The sequence below is a fragment of the Oryzias latipes genome, chromosome 4 (genome assembly GCF_053564925.1).
Source record: "Oryzias latipes strain Hd-rR chromosome 4, Olatipes_Hd-rR_3.1".
NCBI classification, from domain to species: Eukaryota; Metazoa; Chordata; class Actinopteri; order Beloniformes; family Adrianichthyidae; genus Oryzias; species Oryzias latipes.
The window spans coordinates 24,773,491-24,796,905 of NC_136240.1; the positions used below are offsets into that span (position 1 = coordinate 24,773,491).

General features: G+C 39.6%; 2 protein-coding genes across 3 annotated transcripts; both read right to left on the reverse strand.

Moving 5' to 3' along the window:
- Positions 1 to 2,923: 2,923 nt before the first annotated feature.
- LOC101161045 (interferon regulatory factor 4) lies at positions 2,924 to 10,185 on the reverse strand. Of its 2 annotated transcripts, none has more exons than XM_078946147.1 (9): positions 9,989 to 10,185; positions 9,616 to 9,852; positions 9,019 to 9,205; positions 8,816 to 8,892; positions 7,638 to 7,776; positions 7,445 to 7,543; positions 6,235 to 6,609; positions 5,648 to 5,760; positions 2,924 to 4,692 (listed from the first exon to the last, which is right to left on the reverse strand). In XM_078946147.1, the coding sequence occupies exons 2-9, from the start codon at positions 9,811 to 9,813 to the stop codon at positions 4,528 to 4,530; spliced, it is 1,353 nt and encodes a 450-aa protein (XP_078802273.1). In that variant the 5' UTR covers positions 9,814 to 9,852; positions 9,989 to 10,185; the 3' UTR covers positions 2,924 to 4,527. The 2 variants fall into 2 exon arrangements, with proteins under 2 accessions (XP_078802273.1, XP_020558202.1); XM_020702543.3 differs by having other exon boundaries at positions 9,004 to 9,205; positions 9,989 to 10,121.
- Positions 10,186 to 10,760: 575 nt separating this feature from the next.
- Positions 10,761 to 21,920, reverse strand: LOC101161478 (dual specificity protein phosphatase 22-B). Its single transcript, XM_004068123.5, has 7 exons — positions 21,606 to 21,920; positions 21,493 to 21,526; positions 19,211 to 19,293; positions 17,309 to 17,358; positions 17,094 to 17,168; positions 16,521 to 16,692; positions 10,761 to 12,592 (listed from the first exon to the last, which is right to left on the reverse strand). The coding sequence occupies exons 1-7, from the start codon at positions 21,624 to 21,626 to the stop codon at positions 12,428 to 12,430; spliced, it is 600 nt and encodes a 199-aa protein (XP_004068171.1). The 5' UTR covers positions 21,627 to 21,920; the 3' UTR covers positions 10,761 to 12,427.
- Between the last annotated feature and the right edge of the window lie 1,495 nt (positions 21,921 to 23,415).

The window sequence follows — 23,415 nt, forward strand, 5'->3', positions numbered from 1 at the left end:
TTCAGAAACATGAGTTTAAATATAAACTATATGAAGTGCTTGAGTTTGAAAGATTAACTTTGTTGCTTTCTTAGTAAATGTTATGAGTAATGGTGTCTCAAGATGATGCACACCTTTGTCACTTCTGGTCTTAGTCTTCCTCATGTCAGAAAGTACCTGAAGTTTTTCAGTCTCATAAAAGGTCAAAAGATGGTTTTCTTGCTACTCAAGGAGTCGACATGCCGTACAGTGAAACTCATACTTTCACTTGTCTTTCGTATCTCTGAGGATGCAGAGAAATCCTTGTTATGTACTGAAGATCCGGAGACGTTCACAAAGAAACTGAGCTCCACAGCTGTCCATTGAGGGGGTGAAGATTGAAGGGAGTACAGAGGCTGGTAGAGAGGTTTGAGAGCTCAAGTCATCCCAGGAACTAAGCAGATTTTGCCCCTGGTAGAGTCTCCTGTGGCAGACACGTCTAAGGTGACGAGCCAGACAAAGACTCAGGACCCCCTTTATATTCACTAAACTGCAAAATTTCGTTTCAACGCCTGCATTAGCGTCACCGGACCCCCACTCCGGAGCCAGGCCTTCAGCTAGGGCTCTCAGGCGAATGGGTGGAGCCAGGCCTTCAGCTAGGGCTCTCAGGCGAATGGGTGTTGCCTGGTGACCGGGCCCCGGTCGGATCCAGCACGAAGAATGGGACCCACCACCTGCAGGAGAGTTTGGGTGGCAGTCTGAGGCGTGTGCCCCGGCAGCCCGAACCCGCTTGGCAGCTCTCCAAGTTAGATTTTCTTGAAATTAAACAAATGTGTGCGAAAGAGATGCATCACATTTGTAATTTTCAATTTACTGCGGAGGTAGTATCATGGTTTGAGTCTATACTGCTACTTCTGGTTTCAATGTTTTTTTTCAGTTCTAAAATGTTATCTTCACTTTTTATTCATCCATTTCTAAAGTTCAATTTGACTTGATGTTTGAGTCTGGAGTCCCTGGAGTTCATCACTTTGCTCAGACGGTCAACGACACTACTGTGGGCGGGTGGGAACAGGGCGGATCCAGGGTGTGGGATAGCCGTTGCTGAGTGCCACAGTGACAAAGAGGCGGTTGTGGGTGCAGAGATGCTCAAAGCCTGCAGTATGGTTGTGGTAGTTGAGTTCATTCAGGCTGAAGAGACGGTGACGCCCACCTGTCACATTGCAGCTTTGATGAGTTCCACAGTTTAATCAAGGACATGGCTAAGCAAGGGGTTTACCCGACAAAACTTCACCCTTCGATTAGAAAAAACACAACTGCACTTCTCAGGCGTTTGCTGTAGCATGCGCTTGTCGCCTTCATTCAAACACCTCAAGGTTTTTACTTGCGATCGTCGGCCTTGGTTTCCCATCTACCTGTAGTGGAAAGCCATGCAGCGCAGACAACTTGTTTTGATTGTCTGTGATCTAAACTTAGCTCTCTGGCCTCCCACACATTCATTCACAAAATACGTTCAAAGCAAAAAATATTATCCGCTCCTCACCAGCTCTATGTTTACAGTAATAGAGGTGAGAAGGGAAGTTTTTTTTTTTTTTTCGTTGTTATTGTTGCTGTCTATTTTTCTCTCATTGTTCCATTAGGAGAACAGATGACAAAACTTGTTTTCTAAAACGTGTTCGTTTCATCTCCTAGTTACATAAGAATGAGTGGGGAAAAGCCATGATTGAGAAATGTAACACATGAAAGAGGATGTGCTCAAATTCAGCTTTTTAATTTTTATTTTGAAGAAGGTGATTTAAAGGAAAACAGGCAGCACAGAGAAAACTTCATTTGAGCTCAGATAACTTTTGTCAGTCAGTCTGATCTGAGAGAGGTTGTGTCAGAATTCCTTCACTACTCAGAACTTTGTACACTGCATTGTGCGTTCGCCATTTTGTCGGGCTGTCCGAATCTACAATTCCAATATCCTGTCTTTTTAGAAATTTCCCAGTGAACATCAACGCTCACTATATTGACAAATATAGACCACAGTGCATTGCATTATTTTTTAAATAACCTATCCAAGTTTTCATCTTTAGAACACAGTGGAACCTTAATCAGCTAAAACACATGTGTCAGACTCAAGGCCCGGGGGCCAAATGTGGCCCTCCATGTCTTTACATGTGGCCCGCAAGAGCATAAGTTTTTCATTTCTTAGAATAAAAAATAAAAATTGGTGTGTATTTATTCATATCTTGGGGGAATCAGACTTGAAATATCAGATTGGGCAACTATACATTAGGACGTAACTTCTGCTATCCTAGGCACGTTAACGTTGGGAGTTAGGCCATCTAGTTATAATAAATAAATAATGAGTTATTTAACACTAAGGAGTAGTTACATGTATTTTTCATTACATTTAGTTACATGAATATGTTATATCTGGCCCTTTGAGGACAATGCTATGCTGATGTGGCCCTTGGTGAAAATGAGTTTGACACCCCTGAGCTAAAAGAATTCCTGTGGCTTTTATGAACTTGTTTTGGGGAGAATATAGCAAAAGTTTTATTTTGAATCATGCTTTTTTTTGTTCCTAGCATGTTATTCTTTGCTGTAATTTTTTTTTAATATCAAAGACCTTTTATTTTTCTAAATTACACAACTTAAGTGCTCTTCCTGTGAGTTTTTAGATTATTTCCATGAAGTGTTTGTCAAAAACTTCCCTCAAACCACGGTATTTTTGTGGCTCATGTTGTGAATTATTTCTGTGGCGTCTTCATGGTTTTTTTCCATGGAGGTGGAAACAAAAGTCAGGAAGGCTTTCTCCTCAGCACAACACGGAAAAGCGCGGCCAACCTCTTCCTTTCTCTCCGCCCCTTATGATGTCATCAGATCGTTTGGCGATAACCGTGTGTTTGATTAACCATCCATTTCCTGTATCTGAACCACACTTCCTGTTTAGACCACGCACACGCAGTCACACATCAAGTTGTTTTTTACACTGTTTTTATTCTATCTCAGTATACAAAAAAAAAAGTTGTGATAGTGTCTCCTAACAGCAAGGATGTATGTACAAAAAAAGTGATCAAACTCTAACTATGTTAAATGACTTAGGGGGCCTTCTTGGGAGTCGTCCACACATCTATACAGTGAAAATGAAACCACATCCACATAGACTTTACCTGATCTTTTCTTAGCACAAAGTATCATTTCTGCCCATTTGGAGCTAATCAACCATCCTCAGCCTTATACCGCAAAGTCAAAATTCTGATTCATGAAATTCATGTTGCAATAGTTTACAGTTCCTCCTGAGTCACAGCGTTGCAGCCTTCTGCTATGCATTTTAAGTATTTTAATAGTAGTTCTTTTCTTGTAGTTTTTTTTTTTTTTTTAACAAGGCCCTTTTTGAGTTTTGTCTTTTGAGCTTTGATTATCAGAAGTTGACAAATCCATCTCCAAAAAGAAATATCATCTTAGTCAGTTTTTCAGAAACTTTAGTTAGCATCTCAGTGAGCAACAAAAGCCATAGCGGATTGCAGACAGAAAAAATCTACAAGCCAGTTGGTAAACTCGCTGCCATGGCAACACTAATTTGCTATTGTATGTTTACTAATGTTGCTGCATAATTTGAGTTTGCACTCACAATGATTCCAAGAATGTTCACTCAGTCGATTTATGGTTGTCTCTATTGCACAAATTTGGCAATATATCTATTTTGACTGAGATAACTGTCATTCAAATCACAGGATTCCACATCAGGCCGAGGACCAACATTTTTAAGACATGTAGAAAAACCATAACCTCATATGTTGACCAAATTTTGGTTTTGGTTTCAGATTTCAGGCTTAGCTAAGCTGCTCTTAGCTAATGTACAAAAAAGCTTTACATTATACATTCACTGCAAAAACATAATAAGAAGTCAAAAATTCTAAAATTGAAAAACATGTTCTTTAAATAAGCAAAAAAAGCTGCCAAATGTTCTTACCAAGAATTCCTATTTACAGAAAAGAAATCTTGTCACCAAGACATGTTCTCTTATTTTACTATTGAAAAACTTTTAGTATGATTTTTTATTTTGCAAGACACAAAATAAAACCATTTTTTTCTTGAAACAAGGCTCCTTTTACTTTCTTAAGATTCTGTTTTTGTAATGATTTTAAGTTACACTTAGCTAAGCTACCCATAGCTCACCAAGGCTAAGACAACTAGCTACTAATTTCTTCCCTTCGGACTGCATCCCTGATTTATTATTTTGTAGAAAACGGTAACAAACTAAATCTCTTTTATACAAAATGTGTTTGCTGTGGTAGAGCAACCCTGTTGAAGGGGTTTCCTGAGTACAATCACCTGAGCTGTCAGTTTCCTTTCCTTCTATAAAAAAAGACATTGATCCCTGGAAGTTTATGATTTGTAAGAGACAAAAAAAAAACATTTTTTCCAACTTTCACTCTCAAACACTCAACAGTCACTCCCAAAGCTCCAACAGGTCAAACCCGTTGGAGCGAAAAGTCCATTGTGTTTTCATATAACACTGTCCGTATTGGTCTTGCTGTGTAAAATGCTTTGCCTCTACGGCGCCAACCCCGACTCGGGTCACTCCTGCAGGCTGGCGGCGGCGTGGTGGTGTGTGATGGCCCTCTGGTAGTCCTCGGAGGCGTTTATGTGGTCTGTGACCCCTGGGTGCTCGTAGCTGCGGTAGTAGTGGCTGCTGGTCTGCTGGGCGTAATACAGGAGCTGCCTGGCAAACAAGGGCTCCACCTGTAAAATGCAAGAGATCATGTCACACTTTATCCCTTCTAAACCTAACTGGTTCTAATGAAGCTAGATGAATCTTTTTGTTGTTTAGATGTTTAGATACTTGACGTATTATCCAAAATGTCTATAGCTCCTCTTGATAATGGTATTAACTTCTACGACTAGATTTGAAGTGCTTGTCCTGCTTTAATCCTCACATAAGCCAACTTTAGAGCTTAAACCACATGTATCAAACTCGAGTCCTGTGGGCCAAATGTGGCCCTCCATGTCATTTTATGTGGCCCGGGAGAGCATAAAAGGTTTTAACTTCTTAAAATAAAAATAAAAATTGATGTGTATTTGTTCATAATTGGGGAAACGGACTTGAAATATCGTATTGGGCTCCTAGACATTAGGACTAAAACACTGTCCATATAACCTAACCTGTCAGAATCAAATTTAAAGGATTTATGCTAGAGTAACAAGCAAGCATATGTTTTTATGCAACTGTAATTGTCACTTTAAAAAGTTATAATAAATAAAAAAATGAACATTTGACATTAAGGAGTAGTTATATTTATTTGTCATTACATTTAGTTACATGTATAAGCTATATTTGGCCCTCTGAGGACAACCACTTGGCTGATGTGGCCCTCAGTGAAAATGTTTGACACCCCTGGCTTAAACTCCAAAGCAACAAATGATAAAGCTATACCCTGCCATGTTGAAATCTGATTAAGTTTGTTTTTTACTGTGAACTAGACATCAATAGATGTGGGTGATTCGATCCAATCAGTCGCTTTTTAAATAGCTAAATTTAGCTCTGAAACCCTGCAAAAGTTGACTGAAGTGACTTCTGACTTTCTAATTTTGGAAGTTTTTGATTTCAAATCCCTTTTATTTTCACATTTCGATATTGCTTTCGAAGCAAGATCTCTGTATGCAGGTATGCTTTAGTTAAAAACTCCTCGCTGGTCACCTGAACAGTGAGGGTCCGCCTTTGTCTCTGCGGGTCCAGGCACTCGTCTCCGAAGCTGAGCAGCACCTGGAAGCGGGACGGCGGCCGGCCATGGAATCCAAAACTCTGGATCTCTGATTAGCAGGGAAAGCAGTTGGTGTCATTGGTAGCTCTCGTTGTTCAAGAAATTTGAGCAGGCAAATGATTTCAGAAGAATTTCTCTTGAAGTGGTATGACATTTGGGCAGATTAGAGTGGAAAGTCCTGGTCACACCAAATATGCAAAAACAATTAGCTGTCTATAACAGCTGTCATTGCGTGTAGGCGGGGATGATGTGGCACAGGAAAACTCATATGAATCTCAGCTTATCATGAAATACCACTTCATAAACATCACCACAGCTCTTTTCTTAGGTGAAGGGCCTTTAGTAAATAAGATTAGTCTCAGGTTCAAGCCTGTCTTCTTTATGGCTTTGTGAATAAATTCTGATTAAAATGTTTAATGTCGCTAATGGTGGTGAAAAATATTGTAATATTTTATCCTTCTAAGGGGTTTTCCAAAACAAATGTGTTCAGGTTTAGGGGTAAAACTGTAACTCTTAGGCTCACCTGTGATGAAGTCCTGCGTGTGGAGCAGTTTGCAGGTAACTTCTCTTTCCAACTTATTGGGTTTGTCTCCATATGGCGACAAGCCTCCCTGCCAGTAAACCCGACTCTGGCATAGCCGGCGGGCGTACAGTCCGTCGGCGCTCATCCACAAAAGCACTCCCCTCTCCAGGACGGACGGCGGACTCGGGGGACACTCGTCTGTCCGGCGCAAAGCCGAGAGACTGTCGACGGGCAGGGGCACCACCTCAGGGCCTCCGGCCGTCAGGTAGTGCTTCTCCGGCGGGCACGGCGTGAGGTGGCAGCCCTCTGGACTGGTGACGGTCGCTTCCCGCACCAGCGTCTCCCGTAAATACACCGACACGTGAAGGCGGAGGTCTGCATGAGGGAGAGGAGCAGTTCAAATCTACAGAGCTGGAAAAAGAGATGGAAATGTTCCAAATCCAAAGAAGGTATCCTTTTTGTCTGTCAAACCACCAGAACTGAAATCATCTGTCTGAACACAAACTAAAATCACAGCAGCAGCCTTTAAAAGTAACTTTAGGCATTTCATTTTTCCCTTAGAAGAATTCTGTATTTTCCACACTATCAGGCGCAGATAAAAGTCATACATTTTTTCAAAAACATAACGGTGCGCCTTATGATACAGAACACCTTATGTATAGACTGATTCTGGCTGTGCTAACTCATGTCTAAAGAATTTTTTAACAATACACACTGCTTTGTCAACATGTTTGTTTTATTTAAATATGCCAACACGGCTAATGTGTAGCAGTGTCGAACTGTGGTTTTTTTAAGTTAACAATGTTGAGAGTTACAGGTCTTGTGAATACACTAACACTTCTAACATGGCTAACGTGTAGCGTGATACTTTTTATCTCGCTAAATGCGCCATGGCATTTTGATTGACTCTTTAAGGGCTCAGTATGGATCATTTTACAAGTTGCTATTAAAAAAATTAATTGTTGATTAAGTCAATGTCTCTGGAGTTCTAAAAGACCTGATTGGTCCAAATTTGCAGGATAATGTGCACAAAGACACAGTTATCGATGAGGTACAAAGAAGAAACAAAATGAAGTCATTTTCTGGGATATTTGCAAACATCTCTGCATCTGCAACCTTTTCCTGACCTGTGATGATTTCAGCATATTCCAGTTCAACTCCCTCTAGTTCACAGCTTCAAAGATGGCCAACCTTTTTATTTTTTCAATACCTGAAAGTGCCTCTGCTGATCTGATGCTTGCGTCCAGAGAGAAAGGCGAGGGCTGACTGTCGGGGCCGTACGAGTAAATGGAGGCTCGGAGCTGGTAGCCTGTCCACACCAGCAAACGCCAAGGAGAGGATGTGAGTTGATCAGGGGGGTGAAATGATGAAGACTGAAAGACTAAAAACACTGAGAGTCCTACCGTTCTCAATGGATGGGGTCTGCCAGGGTAGGCTGCGGGGGGGACAAGGACACTGAGCGAAGGACAGCTCAGTCAGAGACGTCTGCTCAGGACAGTAATCCCTCCAGCTGCACTCTGGACTAGAAATGTACGGTGTCATCTGTAGAGACAGGAACAGTTAATAAACATAAAGCTCCATATTAAAATATACTTTTTATTGTGAAATTGCGCAAAATAAACATTCCAAAAGAATATTATAATATTATATTTAGTGTGTTCACAAAATTAAAGCACATTTCTCTAAAACAAATGAAGGATTTTTTAACTGTGATCTTTACAGTATGCAATGCATTTCCTGTTAAAGGCTTCAATAGAGGCTGAGAGCATAAAACATTGAAGTATGCTTGAACAGTAAAGATGAAAATTGGCTTAAAGTTATTTTTTATTTACTTGATCAATATTCAATTGGTTAATAAATTTAAACCAAGCTAGTAAAAATGAAAGCCTAATGCAAACTGCAAGGACGGGTAGTAAATTATCCAGTTGCCAGGCAGAATACTGAATGTGAATCTGACCTGACTTCCTGTGTGATGTTTAGGCTCCTGAACACTACACATACAGAGACCTATTATTACAGACTCAGAAACTGCCTACAATCTTTGATAAACGTGAGCTATTTTATTTTGAAATCTAAAGCAGTTTAAAATCCCAGAGCAGCAAAGGAAATGCAGGATTGTTAAAGATTTAAATGATCTTTTTTTAGCTGAAGTTTTCAAAGAGTAGAAAGTTTTTGAAGCTGTTTCCATCAACAACAAAAATGTCTAAATATTTCAATTATCAGAAAAGTGGATACAATAAAAATTACCAACAGCGAACTCTTAAAGGAGTCCAACTTTTTGCTTTGTTTGGTTTTTAGCAGAATGATCTAAAAGCACCAATGATTTTTAAAAGCGTGCCAACAAAAAAAAGATGTATAAAAAGAGATCCAGTGTGTAAATGCTTTTCACATTTGCACAATATTTCTTTTGAGGAATTAAGAAAGCGTATCTGAGAGCAATCCATGAACCTGCAACTCAGGACCCAGTCATGCATGCACGCATGGCAGCATGCATACCTCTGCTTGCCTGTTTCTGAAGCCCCTCTCCACCCATTCACCCCCCCCCCCCCCCCCCCCCATATGAAAGGTGAATAAACTCTACCTGGGTTGGCATTGTGGGGTAGGAGGGGTGCATCTGGTAACCCACAGGACTCGTTGGGCTGTCTTCTTGTCTGGGTCCTACAGGAAAACCAGCAAAATAAATAAATATATGTTCCTCATTACGTAAAAACTTGCAGTCTCCACATGAACCGCTGAGATTTATATTTAATTTTAAGGTCTTGTGATTACTTATGGAGGACTGACTTTTCTTGGCACCCTCAGGGATGATGCGGTAGACCTTGTAGGGATCAGAGATGTCCAGCTGGCTCCTCTCCACCAGCTCCTCAAAGTCATTGCTTTTGTTCAGGGCGCAGCGCAGGCGCGTCTTCCAGGTCGGAGGGTCCGGCTTGTCAATCCCCTCACGAAACTTGCCTTTAAAAAGCGCCCAGGCCTGCAGACAGACACATGGGAAGAGCACATAAATTCATTATGGCCTTGCACAAAAACAGCCATATCAGTTATGAAGAATAGGTTTTATTTTCCTAAAGTAGGCAAACACTTAAATGGTTCACAGAAAAAAAGGAATAAATGCAGATTTATTTGTTTTTTGAGATTGTAAAACTTTTTTTTCTGAAGTGCAGCATCAAAACGAATTTTTAATAAGTGATTGTGTAGATTTTATGAATGTATTCCAGCTCAAGTGTACTTCTTTCTTTTCTTTTTTTAAACTAAATTATATGGTTGGATTATTTAATAAGAATTAGAAATGTTTTAAAAATTCCATATTGAAATAAAATAAAAGTAGCTTATCAGTTAAGAACTTTTTCAGGCGCTTTTACTTTGAAAGTCGTGGTGTCTTACCTTGAAAAGCGCGGCATCCTCGTCCCTGTTGTAGTCCTGTTTCCCGGCGTGTTTCCATGGTATCCTGAAGATGCTCTTCTCATCGTTCTCCCACACCAGGCCGGGGTATTTGCCGCAGTCCACCTGCTCGATCAGCCACTGGCGCAGCTTCCCGTTGCCGCTGCTCCCGGAGCCTCCGTAATCCACGTCGAGGTTCATGTCTGACCGAGCGCGCGCTCACGTCCCGCACAGCGATCTCTGTGAGTTTTTTGAAAGTTGGGGGTCGGTATGTGTGTATCCGACAATAATCGGCAAAAAAAAGTGAACCCCACGGGTCTCCCACGCAGACTAACGTGTCGTTACACGCACCCTGGACGCCGATCGAGACTCTTACCTGTGAAACTGGAAACACGAGTGAAGTTTAGAAATCAGTCAGAAATTCCTCATCATCTCAGATGTGCTCCATTAAATACCCCCAGCAGGGGTTGGGGGGCGGAGACAGTTGCAGAGGGGAGATGCTGGGGAGGATGCACCTGGCGCTCCTCCCGTGAAGCTTATCAGCAGCGCGCGCGCCGCGGCACAATGTCCCGTAAGACACCCGGGGAAACCCTGCCGGCGTCAGGCAGAAGTGTCACACACACCCGCACGCGTGGAAACTCGCAGACGAAAAGAATTCTTTGAAATGATAAAGCTTTACTAAAAGCTCCAGTAAAGTGGTCACGCGCCGTCGAAAAACATCCGTGTGTTCCTATGGAAGATACCAGAGATAACGAAGGCAGCTTTTCTGAAAACGTTAGATAAACATGATTGGAAATTACAGGAAAACCTTTTTTTTATTTTTAACCGGAAATGCTTGTAAATTAGTTTTTGTTTGTTTCAAACAAGAATAATCGATTATTGTTTGAATTAATAAAATAAGATAGTCTATAATTAGGAATGCATCATTATATAAGCCTGTTGTAATTCAGATACTAAAACATATCCACAACTCAAAGCATCAAATTCCTTTATTTCTATCATTTAAATTAATATATTTTAATCATTCAAATATCACAATGATCCACCACTGCGCCTTAGAGAGGCCTCAAATGTCCTTAACTGTCAAATTTATATTAAATTGATCTGATCATTTTAACCCTAAACTTAAAAAAAATCCATAAGAGATGTTTATTTAAACAAGAAGTCACTAATTGCATTTATTTATTGTAACAACAGTCATTAGAAATATCCATATAATATTCTGTTGGGAATATTTTCCTAAAATTAGAAACACTTTCGTGAATTTGTCATAAAATGTAGTACATGTGTTTGTCTGTGTTTTATTTCAACATACATAAATAGAATACAGTACCTTTGAAAACCACCAAAGCAAACAATTAAAGCAACTATTTTGAGGAAATTATCCAAGTTTAAAAAAAAATAAAAAGTAGAAGGAACAAAAGCAGATTTATTGAGTTTGATTAATAATATTAAAAAAAAAAGACAGAGAAGGGAACTGTAATTACCTTTTAATGTCTAGAGGGGGGAAAAAAGAAAAATATGATGTTTTGAAAGATTTTTAACTCCCTCAAAAATATTAAAAAGATCAAAAATGATTGCTGACACCCCTGTTGCTGCAGTTTCTAAAATGTAGTCTTCATTTAAAAAAAACAGTTATTCTCATTTACTTTTACACTTAGACTAAATCTTTTTTTTTGTATATCTGTATACATATTCAAAATATGACTTTAGTTATTGATTGGAGGCCTCTCAAACACATACAAGCATCAATCATGGTTTTTTGTTGTTTTTCTTTTTATTAACCCCTTGACACCTATTGATGCAAATATTCATCAAACTATACTTCTGCTCCAACAATGACTTTAATTTAGCATCTACATGTGAGAAGAAATATAAGTGATTTTTTTTTTCTTTTAATAGTTGGAAACAAATCCAGGCATCAAAGGGTTGAGAGTTATTCCTCATTCTTTTATTTTACATGAATATGCAATAATTATCAAAATAAAATACTTAAATTTCCTGTCAGTTTCACAATCTGTGATCAATATTTGCCCAAAAGCCCACAACTGTGTTATATAATTAATAAAATATGAAAAATAAACCATGAAGGCTTTTTCTTTTGCTCAGTTTAACCCTTTTCTGTCTGTTCTCACTTCTATTTAACTGTGTAATACTTCTTCCATCACACAAATAACAAACTTTAATATATTTTTTCTACATCTTTGTCTACAGAAGCTGTAAGGAACTGATAAAAAAATATCTTAGTAGGTAAATTGTTTTAGGCATTAATGGCTTTTCTGGTTAATCGGCAACATTAAAAGCTCTTCTTTCAACATTCTGCAGTGTTTCCTCAAACAGATTTGTGCTCATCACAACACACGGGATGTTAATTTAACAAAAACACACACTGTCTAACACTGCACTGGCATCCCAGCATGTAAAAACGGTTTTCAAACGGTTTTACAGAGAAACATGAGTTATCTACAGAAAACAAAAGTTATATTTTTAAGTCCAGACACAGCATAACGTAACTGACGGGGAGGAGTGCGCTGCTAAATGTGCGTTTACCCAGAGGACTGCATGTACATATTGGTGTCACGCTTGGCTGCCCTTGCGTGTTGTTTTGACAGTTGGTGCGAAGGACACAGCGAAGAGAAGTGGTGACGCCGATACAAAATCCCCCCACCGCACCCCATCACATGGCAGCTCAGACCCTCTGCAAACTCCAGATTCAATCTTTCATATCCTTTTGCTAGTTTTTTGTAACCAGATCCTGCTCGGGATCAGTGGAGGCTAGGTCCGAACAGAAGCAGGCAGGTGCTTCCAACCCGGGTCAAAAGTCTAGAGAGGAAGGAAGAGGAGCCTTCAGGTGGTCAGCCATGCTGCCGGACACCACACTGACTCTGCCATCCGAGGATTTCTGAGCTAACAGCCTCTGAATTTCTTCATCATCCTTGAAAGACTTCTGGCCGTACTTCTCCTTCCACCAGGCCCGATACTGAAACGTGGACAGAGAGAGCAGGGGTAAAACTTAAAGTTGTGTCAAAGAAATGTCCAATGGTGTTTTTAAATTAAACCCGCTGATATACTGTAAACACTCCCTGTCTGTCACTAAAGTGACATTCACACCCGTTCAAGCGACCACTTCCAATGAGAAGTCTACATTAACATGCAAATATGCATATTTTGGGCTCTAAATCCTCGCGATCACACGTTAAAAGTTGAACCAGTTGAACTTTGATCAATCAGAGACTTGTCTTTGTGGTAGTGACATATGGATGGCATCCTTAGAAGTCAGAGAAGTGCCAACCATTTGGAAATTTATCATGGAGGGGGAAAATAATATTGAGTTTTGTGCCCGGCTGAAATGAAATGACACCAAGTCTTTCATAAATTGGAATAGAGCTGTATAAGAAAACACCTGGAAAAAGATTTTCCCCGCTTTGACAATTTGCATCAAATCACCTCCAACTGTGAGTACATGCGCCAATCTCAGGTAGCGACAGTCCAGTGTGAACTGGTGTACGCTAAAAGCACGTTTAAAAACCTGCAGTCAGTATGTTCTTGAACACCCTGGCGTTACAACTATAGTGCCAGCCTTCTTTATTGTGACATGTGATCTAAGCCCAAGGTTAACCTCAAAACCTAAATTCTCTTTGGTTCATTCTTACTTTTGTTTTAGGTTCGGCCATGACCCGTGCTCAGTTTTAACAGACGAAAATGTAAACCGTGTTTACTGCTTCAAGACTTTTTGACTTTGTCAATCATCTTTATCCAAACCAAATTAAAAAGATTGTTTTTTTCCAATAAATTATAAAATGCTTCTACTGAAATTGTAGTGTTTGTGTTGTTAGGGTCAGTTTTGACCCAATCCTAAAAATAAGAGTATAAAGTTAGAAAAAAAGTCAGTCAAAACTAAAATTTTAAGCGTGATTTTAGCCCATGGAGGAGGAAGCCCAACAAGAAGACATGGAAAAAAAATTGGATGATAAATAATAGTTTAACTATATGTTGTAGCTAATTTAAGATGAGGGTCAAAACGGACCCGGTAACACAAGGCATGGTGACAGAAAACTAACACAAGAAGAAGGTTAACGATAACATGTTACTTAAAAGTCAAAGAGAAAAGGTGCTCATAGGGTAAAAAAAATGATAGAATCATTGAAATTATGTGCAGAAGTGTGTCTAGAGGGGGCCATCAGCATCCCCCAGAATTATAGAGAAAATGTAGGCGTGCTCAAATCCAGCAACACATGTGTGTGTGTCGGGGAAAAATGCTGCAAAACTGACCGGGGGTCAGCACACAAAACTGAGAAAGAAAGGAAAATATGAGTTCTGTGTGGTTAGGTTGTTGCATGTATGCATGAATCCATGTGACTTTATATAAATATATGTGGACTTTTAACAAAGATGTTTTCAGAATTGCTGCACAATTTGTGTCTTAAAAACAAGCAGAAGTACAAAAGCTTTTGTACTTCTGCTTGTTTTTAAGTGAAAATTAGTTAGTGATGGGTGATAACACACTTTTAGGATTTGATGCCATTTCTTTTTGCAGAAATTACTCTGTACCAATTACTGCCACTTTCTTATTGGTGAATTTTTTTCTGAAGCACGTCATTTGTTTTCCTAAAAACATTTACTATCAAAAACTGGCCAGGTTAGCTGCAAGGTTAAAAATGCAAAGATGTTCTTTCTGAAGTCACCTGCTCATGCCGTGCTGTTGCTGAGGGTAAAGCTACGTTCATACCGGACATGGGATGCGCGTTTAGCCCATGTTGTTCACAGTGGACTGTCGCTACCCAATATGCAGGTGGAAGAGGCTTGGTGCCAAATGCCGAAGCGGTGCAAATCTTGCTCCAGGCTTTTTCTTTCACAGTTCTGTTCAGGTATATGAAAGACTTGAGGTTATATGATTCCAGCACAAAGTGTGATTAATAATTTCTCCTCCATGATCAATTTTCAAACGGTTGGCAGTCCTGTGAATGAAAAAGGGGATGCCATCTCTGCTTCACAACCAAATCCAAGTCCCTGATTGATCAAAGTTCGACCTGGTTCAACTTTCAATGGCTGTAAAACCCAAAAATGGTTGTGGAAAGTTGCAACACTCAATAGTTTTAAACATGTCACCCCAAAAAACACATTTATGAAGACTTTTCACTTGTGGTCGCTTGAACCCGCGTTGCTGAGGGCGGTGTGAATATAGCCTAACACGCACAACTCGCCGTTCCTCTGGTCATGTGACTGATGGAGCAGTTCAATATGCTGTGGGTTGGGGGGTGTTTCTGCACAAAATTCTGGATTAACTCACCTAAAATATCTAGAAATGACAGTGGCACGTTTATTTTCTCATTTATTAATTACTAATAAATACTTTTAATAGAGTTGTCAATACAAAAAATGGTTATGAATGGTATCTATATGTTGATGCCTTGGTATCAATACTCCAATCACTTATTTTAGTTAAAACAGAGCAACAGGTTGAATGTGGAAATGTAGCAGGAAGTTTGGTCAGTTCAAATTTGTCAAGAATAGTTTATTTGTTACCAACTCGTTCCGGTTCTCTGGCTCTTTTTGGCCAAAAAAAAAATGTCCTGGACACAGCGTCAGATGTTTGGAGACAGAGGTGAGGAAGCTGGACCAAGATGGTTCGGACAAGTGAAGATGGAGGAAACGAAAGAAACAAAGACTGTTTTTGTCAGAAACGAGGCAAAAGGACCAAAGAAAAGATTCATGGATATGATAAAAAGAGGAAAAGCAGAAGAAAACACAGATAAATGGAGCCAGATAAAAACTACAAATTCATGGTATGGTAACCCCAGGAGAACTGATAGAGGAATCTGGAATTTTAAGCTTTTTACTTAACTCCTCACCAAACATGCTACTAGGCAAACTTTTAGCTTGTTGCTTATTTGTTGCTGTTACTTTTTATAAACATATATGACTTATGACCTATGTTTCCTCTCATATGCAACATTTGAACATACAATAAGAGAAGATTTCAATATAATTAAGATCAAAGAAAAACATTCTAAAAATAATATTAAGTTTACATCATATTTCGCAGATTTAATTTTTTATTTAAAAAGTTATTAAATTTACTAATTTACTAATACAAATTTACTCGAGCCTGGGATCTCTCAACCCCTTTTGGGGTAACAGTGTTGCTGTAGCCTATCCCTGGCTGGCTGGGTGGATGGATGGATGGATGCTGTTGTCAAGTGTTGACTTGAGTGCTTTAAGTGTTTTTTATGTCTGTGCACAAATGTTTCTTTTTTTCATAATTGTTGAAATTCAGAAACATTTGTAGGTTTTCCAGCACTAACAGCTTCTTTTCAGCTCATCAAACGCCATCTTAAATAGAGTTAGGTCTGTAGTATGACTGGATCAATAAATGTTCAATAAATAGTCCAGAACTTGTTCTTTTTATGAATCTGAATCTAGTCATGAAGCTACAAAACACTCCCAAACCATCACACTACCACCATCATGTTTTCATGGGACGTTCTTCTTTAACCACTGTGGTTTGTTTATTACTATATGAAACAGAAAAAGTTGATCTTTTCAGTTTAGAGAATATTTCCAGAATGTTTTTGGAGAAAATCCAGATGTTTTTGCTAAATTTAAGACAAGGCTTTGTGTTATGGTCGATCAGTGATGTCTTTCCCCTTGAATGCATGGATTCATGTTGCTCTACGTCTTCTGTGACCATTAGGATGCGTCCTCATTGTGTTCCAGGTGTTCTACATGTGTGGTTGATGGCTTTCACTGTGGCTCTTTTTAGTGTGAAACATGTGGGTGACTCGTTTCTCAGCCATCTTTGATTTTGTATATTTGTACATGTACATTTTTTTGAGTAGATTCGAAACTTTGTATTTTATGGATAGTGGCACATGAGGTTATCCCTAGAAATCAGTGTGACGCCTCACCTCGGCCAGCTGTGTGTTTTCAAATTCCTCCAGCTGCCGCAGAAAGCCCAAGTTTGGCCCCGCACACGGCCTGGCCGACCTCACGGCGGCAAGGGCCTCCACCCAGCCGCAGTCAGTCACCGTCATGATGTAGGCCACCACCAGAGTGACACTGCGGGATACGCCTGCCACGCTGCCCCAAACAGACAACGGTAAGCTCCTCACATTTTGATTCTCTGCTCAAATTCACAAAGAAGTGAAACCCCTTTTCTGCTAAAGCTGTGGTTAAATGTCTGGATTTTCATGTTTGATATGAGAAAAGATGAAAGGGCGATATCATTTCTGGTGAAAATGTTGACTGGTAGCTCTGTTTTGGTGTGGTTGAAAATGAGAGCAGGGTTCACAACACATGCGGACCTCCAGTTTTCCAATTCTCTTTTATGATAACTTTGAATCTTTCTGGTTATTTTGTTGTTTCTGATTTCAGAGGTTTTTTTTAAAAACAGTTTTACAATTTTTTAACATTTTCAGAGCCCCCCCCCCTTTGTTTTTGGAATAAAAAGTGGAGTTGGGTGTGAGGAGAAGGTCACTCACCAGTGAACGAGGCAGCCTTCGCCTTTCAGACGAGACTCATGGATAAACACGATGCTGTCTCGGAAGTACTGAGTCCTGGTGAAAGAAATCCAAACCGTTATGACATCCTCGGTCCACTGAGTCATTATGAGAGGACACGAAGAGACTTATTTTGCACAAAACGTTGGAAAACGCCTAAAAACTCCAGATGTGACTCAGAGGAGCTTCAAACTTACAAGTTCTGCTTGGAGTGGTCAGAAGCAGAGATGCAGAGATACGTCACGCCCTGCAGCATGGGAAAAAGAGGTTTTTAAAACTTAAATCTTTAATTATTTTTATTAATTCATTTATTTTGTCAAATAAAGTGGGTCTGCCACACTTCCTGTTGCATGTCAGGGCATGCACTCCGGTGTGCATTTTGAGTACAGCTGCCTGCACCTGGCAGCTGAGAGTACATGCAGTGGACAGAAACCAGCTCGTCCTGGTATGACTACGCCGGCGCAAAACCCCCAGAGTCCTCTGGGACAGAGCGAGCCCTGGAAGTCCTTCAGACAGGTCAAACCATGTTCACTTAAATGTAAAAACCTTCTGTCTTCATGTTCAAGAACATTACATCTAAAGAAATGGTAATAATTCCGATTTGTGTTAGTTAAAGATACATTCAAAAGAATGTATTCAGGCTCAGGTTTAGCTTTTGTTGGACAGAAAGTGCTGTGTCACGCTTTTTTTTTTTTTTTTTTTGCAGTATGTTAATTAATTTGCAGCCACATTCAGTTACGCTTGACCTTAGAGACTTAGTGGTTGCAAATTTTACCTTCCTTTATCAGTAACCATCATGCCGTCTTCCAAGAAATCAATCACTCAGCACTTTGACTGTTGGATATGCAAATAACCCGACACATCTGGCCACTTGGCCTAAAGCAAGCCTGAGTCATCCTCAAGCCACAGAACCAGAGAGATGTGTTGCGCTGTGAGAAAACGGGTTAAAAGATCCAGCGGTGGACATCAGGCATTTTTGAGAGTCTGCCGCCTCGACTCAGACAGCGGGAGTGGGCCCAGGCATTGATTTGAGCCCAAAACCTTTCACAGAGTTTTGGTGGTTGACCAGTTTGGGTAGTGATACTGTCATATGGGTTGTCGTTTCTCTTAACTGTTCCAAAGAAACAATGTAGCATGGACAGAGAAAGTGTAGAGTAAAACTGAGCATTTTTCATGTTCGCTTTCAGCAAGGAGAGATGAAAGTTATGAAAGCGGACACTGCGGGTTCGGAAAAGAGATTCAGCTCAATTTCAACAACCAGTGCCACTAAAGAAAATATTAAAGTTAAGTAACTTTTAGTGCAAAAAGATGATTTAAATTAACAATGTCTGTTGTCTAAACAGAAAATAATCTTTTTTTTTATTAAATAGCTTCATTACAACTGTTTCCAGCAGCAAAAAAAACACTAAATTGTAAACCTAAAGCCGTCTATTAAGATCTTATTTTTTATCCTGGGAGCAGATTTAATCTTTTAACAAATTAGAAAAGCTCTGTTCTCACACCTTTATCTAAGAATATTAATGTAGAAACTTTTCAGAAACTTTTTCCTTCAGCTTGAAGGTGAACTTTTAGACAAAAGAATCATGTGAGAAATTCAGCATACTGTCCTGCATCTGCAGCAGCAGCTGCATCCACTGAAAGGGGCCATGCAGATTTTCATGTTGGCTGGGATACTGTCAGTATTGAAGCCTCCCAGTCAAAGAGAAGAGCAGTGAAACCTGGTGAATTCCAGGTCTTGTGATTGACAGAGAATTGAAAAACATCTGACTCTTACCCCGATTTAGCAAGTCTATTTCAGCAGCTTTTGATTGAAGTTAAAAGATTTTGGAGGAGAAATTTGACCTCTGTTCTTCTAAATTGACCTCAAATCACAGAGTGATCTCTGATTGTTTTTATTGATCAGCTGAAAAGGATTTCAAACAACTTCAATACTTATTTTGTAGAAGTTCAAAGATCTTTTTGATTGATAGATGTTGGGAATATGCACAAAGATCTGAACCGCATCTCAGGATTTCAGCTTTGTGGAGATTTGTGGCTGCTTCATGGCTGCATTGGTGGGGTGGGGGGGGTGGGGTCACACAGGCTGTAGGACTCCTCACCTCCAGGACGGGTGCAGCTGTGTCATGGACGGACAGGATGTGGGTGATGTTGTGCTGCGCCAGCAGCTCCGGGTCACGAGCATCTGCGGATCGCAATGAAAACCCAGAAATCTTTACAGCCCCGTCCACCCAATCCACATTAAACCACACCGACTCACACCTAAATTAAGCTTTTTCTGCCCAACAACAACCCCTCCCTCCTCCTAAAAGGCCTTCCAAGCAAATGTGGTTTTATGGCTTCAAAGTTTTGGTCTAGTTTTGAACTGAAAGAAAAACCGGAAAACCAGTGTTTCTAAAACAGGCTGAAACCTTGGTCCAAAAGCAAGAAACAGTAATTCTTTTAATCAAATTTTGTTCTTCAAAAGGAAGCTAAATGTTTTTTACCTTGGACAGATGTGCTTTGAGCTCTTTTTTTTTTCTACTCATGCTTTGCAAGTTTGCACAAAGCAGAGGTCCCACTTGTGCCAGAACAGCAGCATCTGCACTGAGACCTCCTGCCAGGCAAATGAATTCAGCCTTTCTGCACAGTCTCTATTAAAGCAAAGCTTTACAACAGTTGTAGAAAGATAAACTATCAAAGATTTCAATGATGTGCGACCTTGCAATACTGCAAACAAAGGGATCAAATCTTAAAATGTGATGACAAAATGTTTTCCAGGAACACACAGAAATCAATATTATTTCTAATGACATTGTTAAGAAAATGCACAAGTTGCACCATATTTATTTTAGATGATTAAAGGGCAAAACACCATAAAGAGAAATAAAACAGATATAAAGCTTTAAAAAAAACCTTCAATGTGTTTTTCTACCTTTACATGGATCTTGTCTTAAAGGTCTATTGGTTCTTCTGTCCAAAAATCATCAAACACAAGTTTTTTTTATGTTCGTCAAAAAGCTTAGAGCTTTAATTGCATTAGAAAATTTGTGCAATACACAAACACTTATATATATATATATATATATATATATATATATATATATATATATATAGTAGTAGTAGTAAAACCTGTCCAACACAAAAGGCCTTCAGCTCTCAAACTCTCATCTGTTCGCTCAGTTGTTGGACAGAACAAGCTAGCAGAAAAAAAAGAAGAAAAATAAAATGTGTGCAATAAATAAACAAATGTTATAAAAGACGAAAAATACCTTGATATGCTCACATCTCAATTTTCTTTACTACTCACTACTTAGTCCACTGTATTATGTGTTTGCCATTTAGCAGAGCTGTCCAGATCTACTATTCCAATATCCAGTGCCCAAGAAATCTCCCAGAAGTCTATGCGAAAAAACCAGCGTGCATCGATGCTCACTATATGGTGAATATAGACCACAATGCATTGCATCTTTGTTATTGAAGTTCTGTGCATCACAAATTAATTTTAGACGTCAGCAGAAGCTTTGTTTTTACTAAATAGAATGAAAAGACGGGGATGAGACTTGTTCAAAATATTTCCGGCACTTATTTTGACATTAGAAAATCCTGGAATTTACACATTGGTTAAAAAAAGAAAAGCATTTTACTCAGTACTTGAGTACTTTGTTTAACCGTTTGCTTTTTTTACTCTTACTAAAGTAATTGTTCCAATTTATTTACTTCTATTTGAACATTATTTTGAAGTAAAGGCACTCATCCTTGAATACAGATTATGGATACTTTACCCTCTGTGCTAAATTAAATCAAATAGTAAATTCCTGACTTTTCACAGAAATATACCATACATGAGCTGAATGTAGTCTTCACCAAACGCCACTTTCGAAAGCTTTCTTTGCCTTGTTTTGCACAGACGAAGGCTTTAGCAGGTGTGCGACTATTCCAAGTCAACAGAAAATTTAAAACGTGAACATGAAAGACGGAACATTTCCTATTTGGCAGCTATTTCTGGAACCGAATTAAAAAGCACCGTGCGATTGCTGTCTCATGAAAACATGTGGAACAGATGAAGACACCAGGGACACCCCCAGGTCGCGGGGCACCCCCTCCCACACCGGTGCTCGAGTCTTCAGAACACATGTTAATGGTTACAAGTTCTCTCAGAGCGAAACCCAACGCACATTTAAAAAAAAAAAGAAAAAAAAACCTGAACTGTTGTAGCGTTTTTCTCATCCAATATTTCCAACGTTCAGCTTCACGCTGCGACCTCTCCACTCTATAGAAACTCAGCTCAGTGTAGCAGTTTACCACATGCCCTCCGTATGAGGAACTGAAACGCCTTCTACAACACTGTCCTGGAGATAAATTAGGTCTTTTTACTCGCTTGAAGACAAGCCAGGCAGCTTACCTCTCATGTTGCCAAGATAGAGGTCTGGAAGGATCTAAAACAGAGCAGAAAAGCCAAGGATGTGAAATCAAGCTGATGTCTAACATTCACATCCAGACTGGGCTGCACTGCACCTTGTTGATTCCATTCCCCATTTCTGCAAAAGGATGACTCCCGGTTCTGATTCAAGCCCAGAGGTGTTGGAGCAGCATGGTCCTATTGAGCCTGGAGCATCCCTCCGTCCTCAAGCCACCTCCGAACAGCGCTCAGTGTGACCCGGGCAATCATAAAGCCTTCCACACGTCCACAACTCACACTCCAAGGACCACTCAACTGAGAATAGGTTGCTCATAATTATGTAACGTTACCCCAGGCAGAAGAGCACCCTGCTCGCAGGTTTATTTTTGGGAGCCGGACGGGTCATGAGACCGCACGTCACATTCCAGCCAGACAAAGATGGTTGAAGGCCAAAGGGAGAACAGACCCCAAGGTGGGGTGACGTCAGGGTGTCGGTCTCAGCTGGTGTAGCCATACAAGGAGCACTACTGGAGCTCAAAATACCGACTGAAGCATGTCGATTGAAGACTGTTTCTTTGAAACCGAGAGGTTTGTGCAAACTCATTCAGTAAATGTGTCAAGTTTTATCCCTGATTTTTATTTGTTAACTGCTTGATTTCATCTTCAAGGATGGGAACCCCCCTCCAATTTAGATGTCAACAATGTTTTCCTCCGCGGACATCCACTTGAGTTTTCTTCACCGGTTTCCTGTAAATCTGTCGGCATCTTCAGCACGCCGCTCAGCCGATAGAGGTATTTTTAGCGCCGCTTTGCTTTGTCTTATGTTCCTGTGTGTGGTTCAGTGAGTGGCACAGCTCAGACGCGCTGACAGAAAGGGGAGGGTGGAGGCGTTTACAAAAAAGCCGGCCCCCGAATAGCTCATTGGGACTGACGGAGTCGGAGCCACACATCACAGGCCGGGGCCTTTGTTGAGGTGGTGCTCTGTCATGTTATGGTTTAATCTGAGCGGAGGATGCTGGTTTTCTGCGTGGGAGGAGGTGGGAGGGGGAGTATTTTGCATGATTACTTTTTTACATTTAAATAACAGGAGAAGGAGCTACAAGAACTGCCCTCCAGTTCATGGAAGTTCATTTACAAACTCAGAAACGCTTGACTGAGCTCAGTTAGATCGTTATATAAAAGGGGAAACACACACAACAGCTTCTCAGACACAAAGAAGAAAACTTTTTATGTGAAAAAAATCTCCAAACTTTAATTAAATTAAAACAAACAAGACAGGAAGCAGAATAAATAACCAGCAGGACACTCAGGTTGGTATGTTGGTGTCTCGTTACAACACTACCACTACCAAATACTTAAAATACTTTTATTTTTGTGCAGCTGCTGTAAAAAAACAAAAAAACAAATAGTCTTTTGGGTTTTTACAAATGATATAATAAGCAAATGTAAGAAAAATACAAATTTACAGCTGAGGAATATAAGTTTTCAAAATAAAAGTATGAGAAAGTTAAAGCTAAAGAAAGTGAAAGAAATCAAACATTCTGAAACCTTTTTAATCAAAACATAAAATGTATTAATTTAGGGGCATACAAGACTGTAAAATTTTTTATAAATCTGGTGACAATAAAATAGTTTTGATAAGTTTAAGAAAAACAAATTGGCCAGTTCAATTTTTAGCAACTTTGTCAAAGATTTAGGAATTTAATTTATTGCTTTTAAAGGGCTAAAAATCATTCTCATATTTATATTTTTAAATAGTTTTGTCAATATTTCTTTTTTGTGCTTTTGAATGACAAAAAATATATTTCAGTTAAATAAATTAAAGGAACAAATTGACTAAAACTCTTCAGGATTAAACATAAGGGATGTCTACCGCAGATAAGTGTCCAACCAAAGAGCTGGGAGTGGATGTGTTTGTGTGTGTGT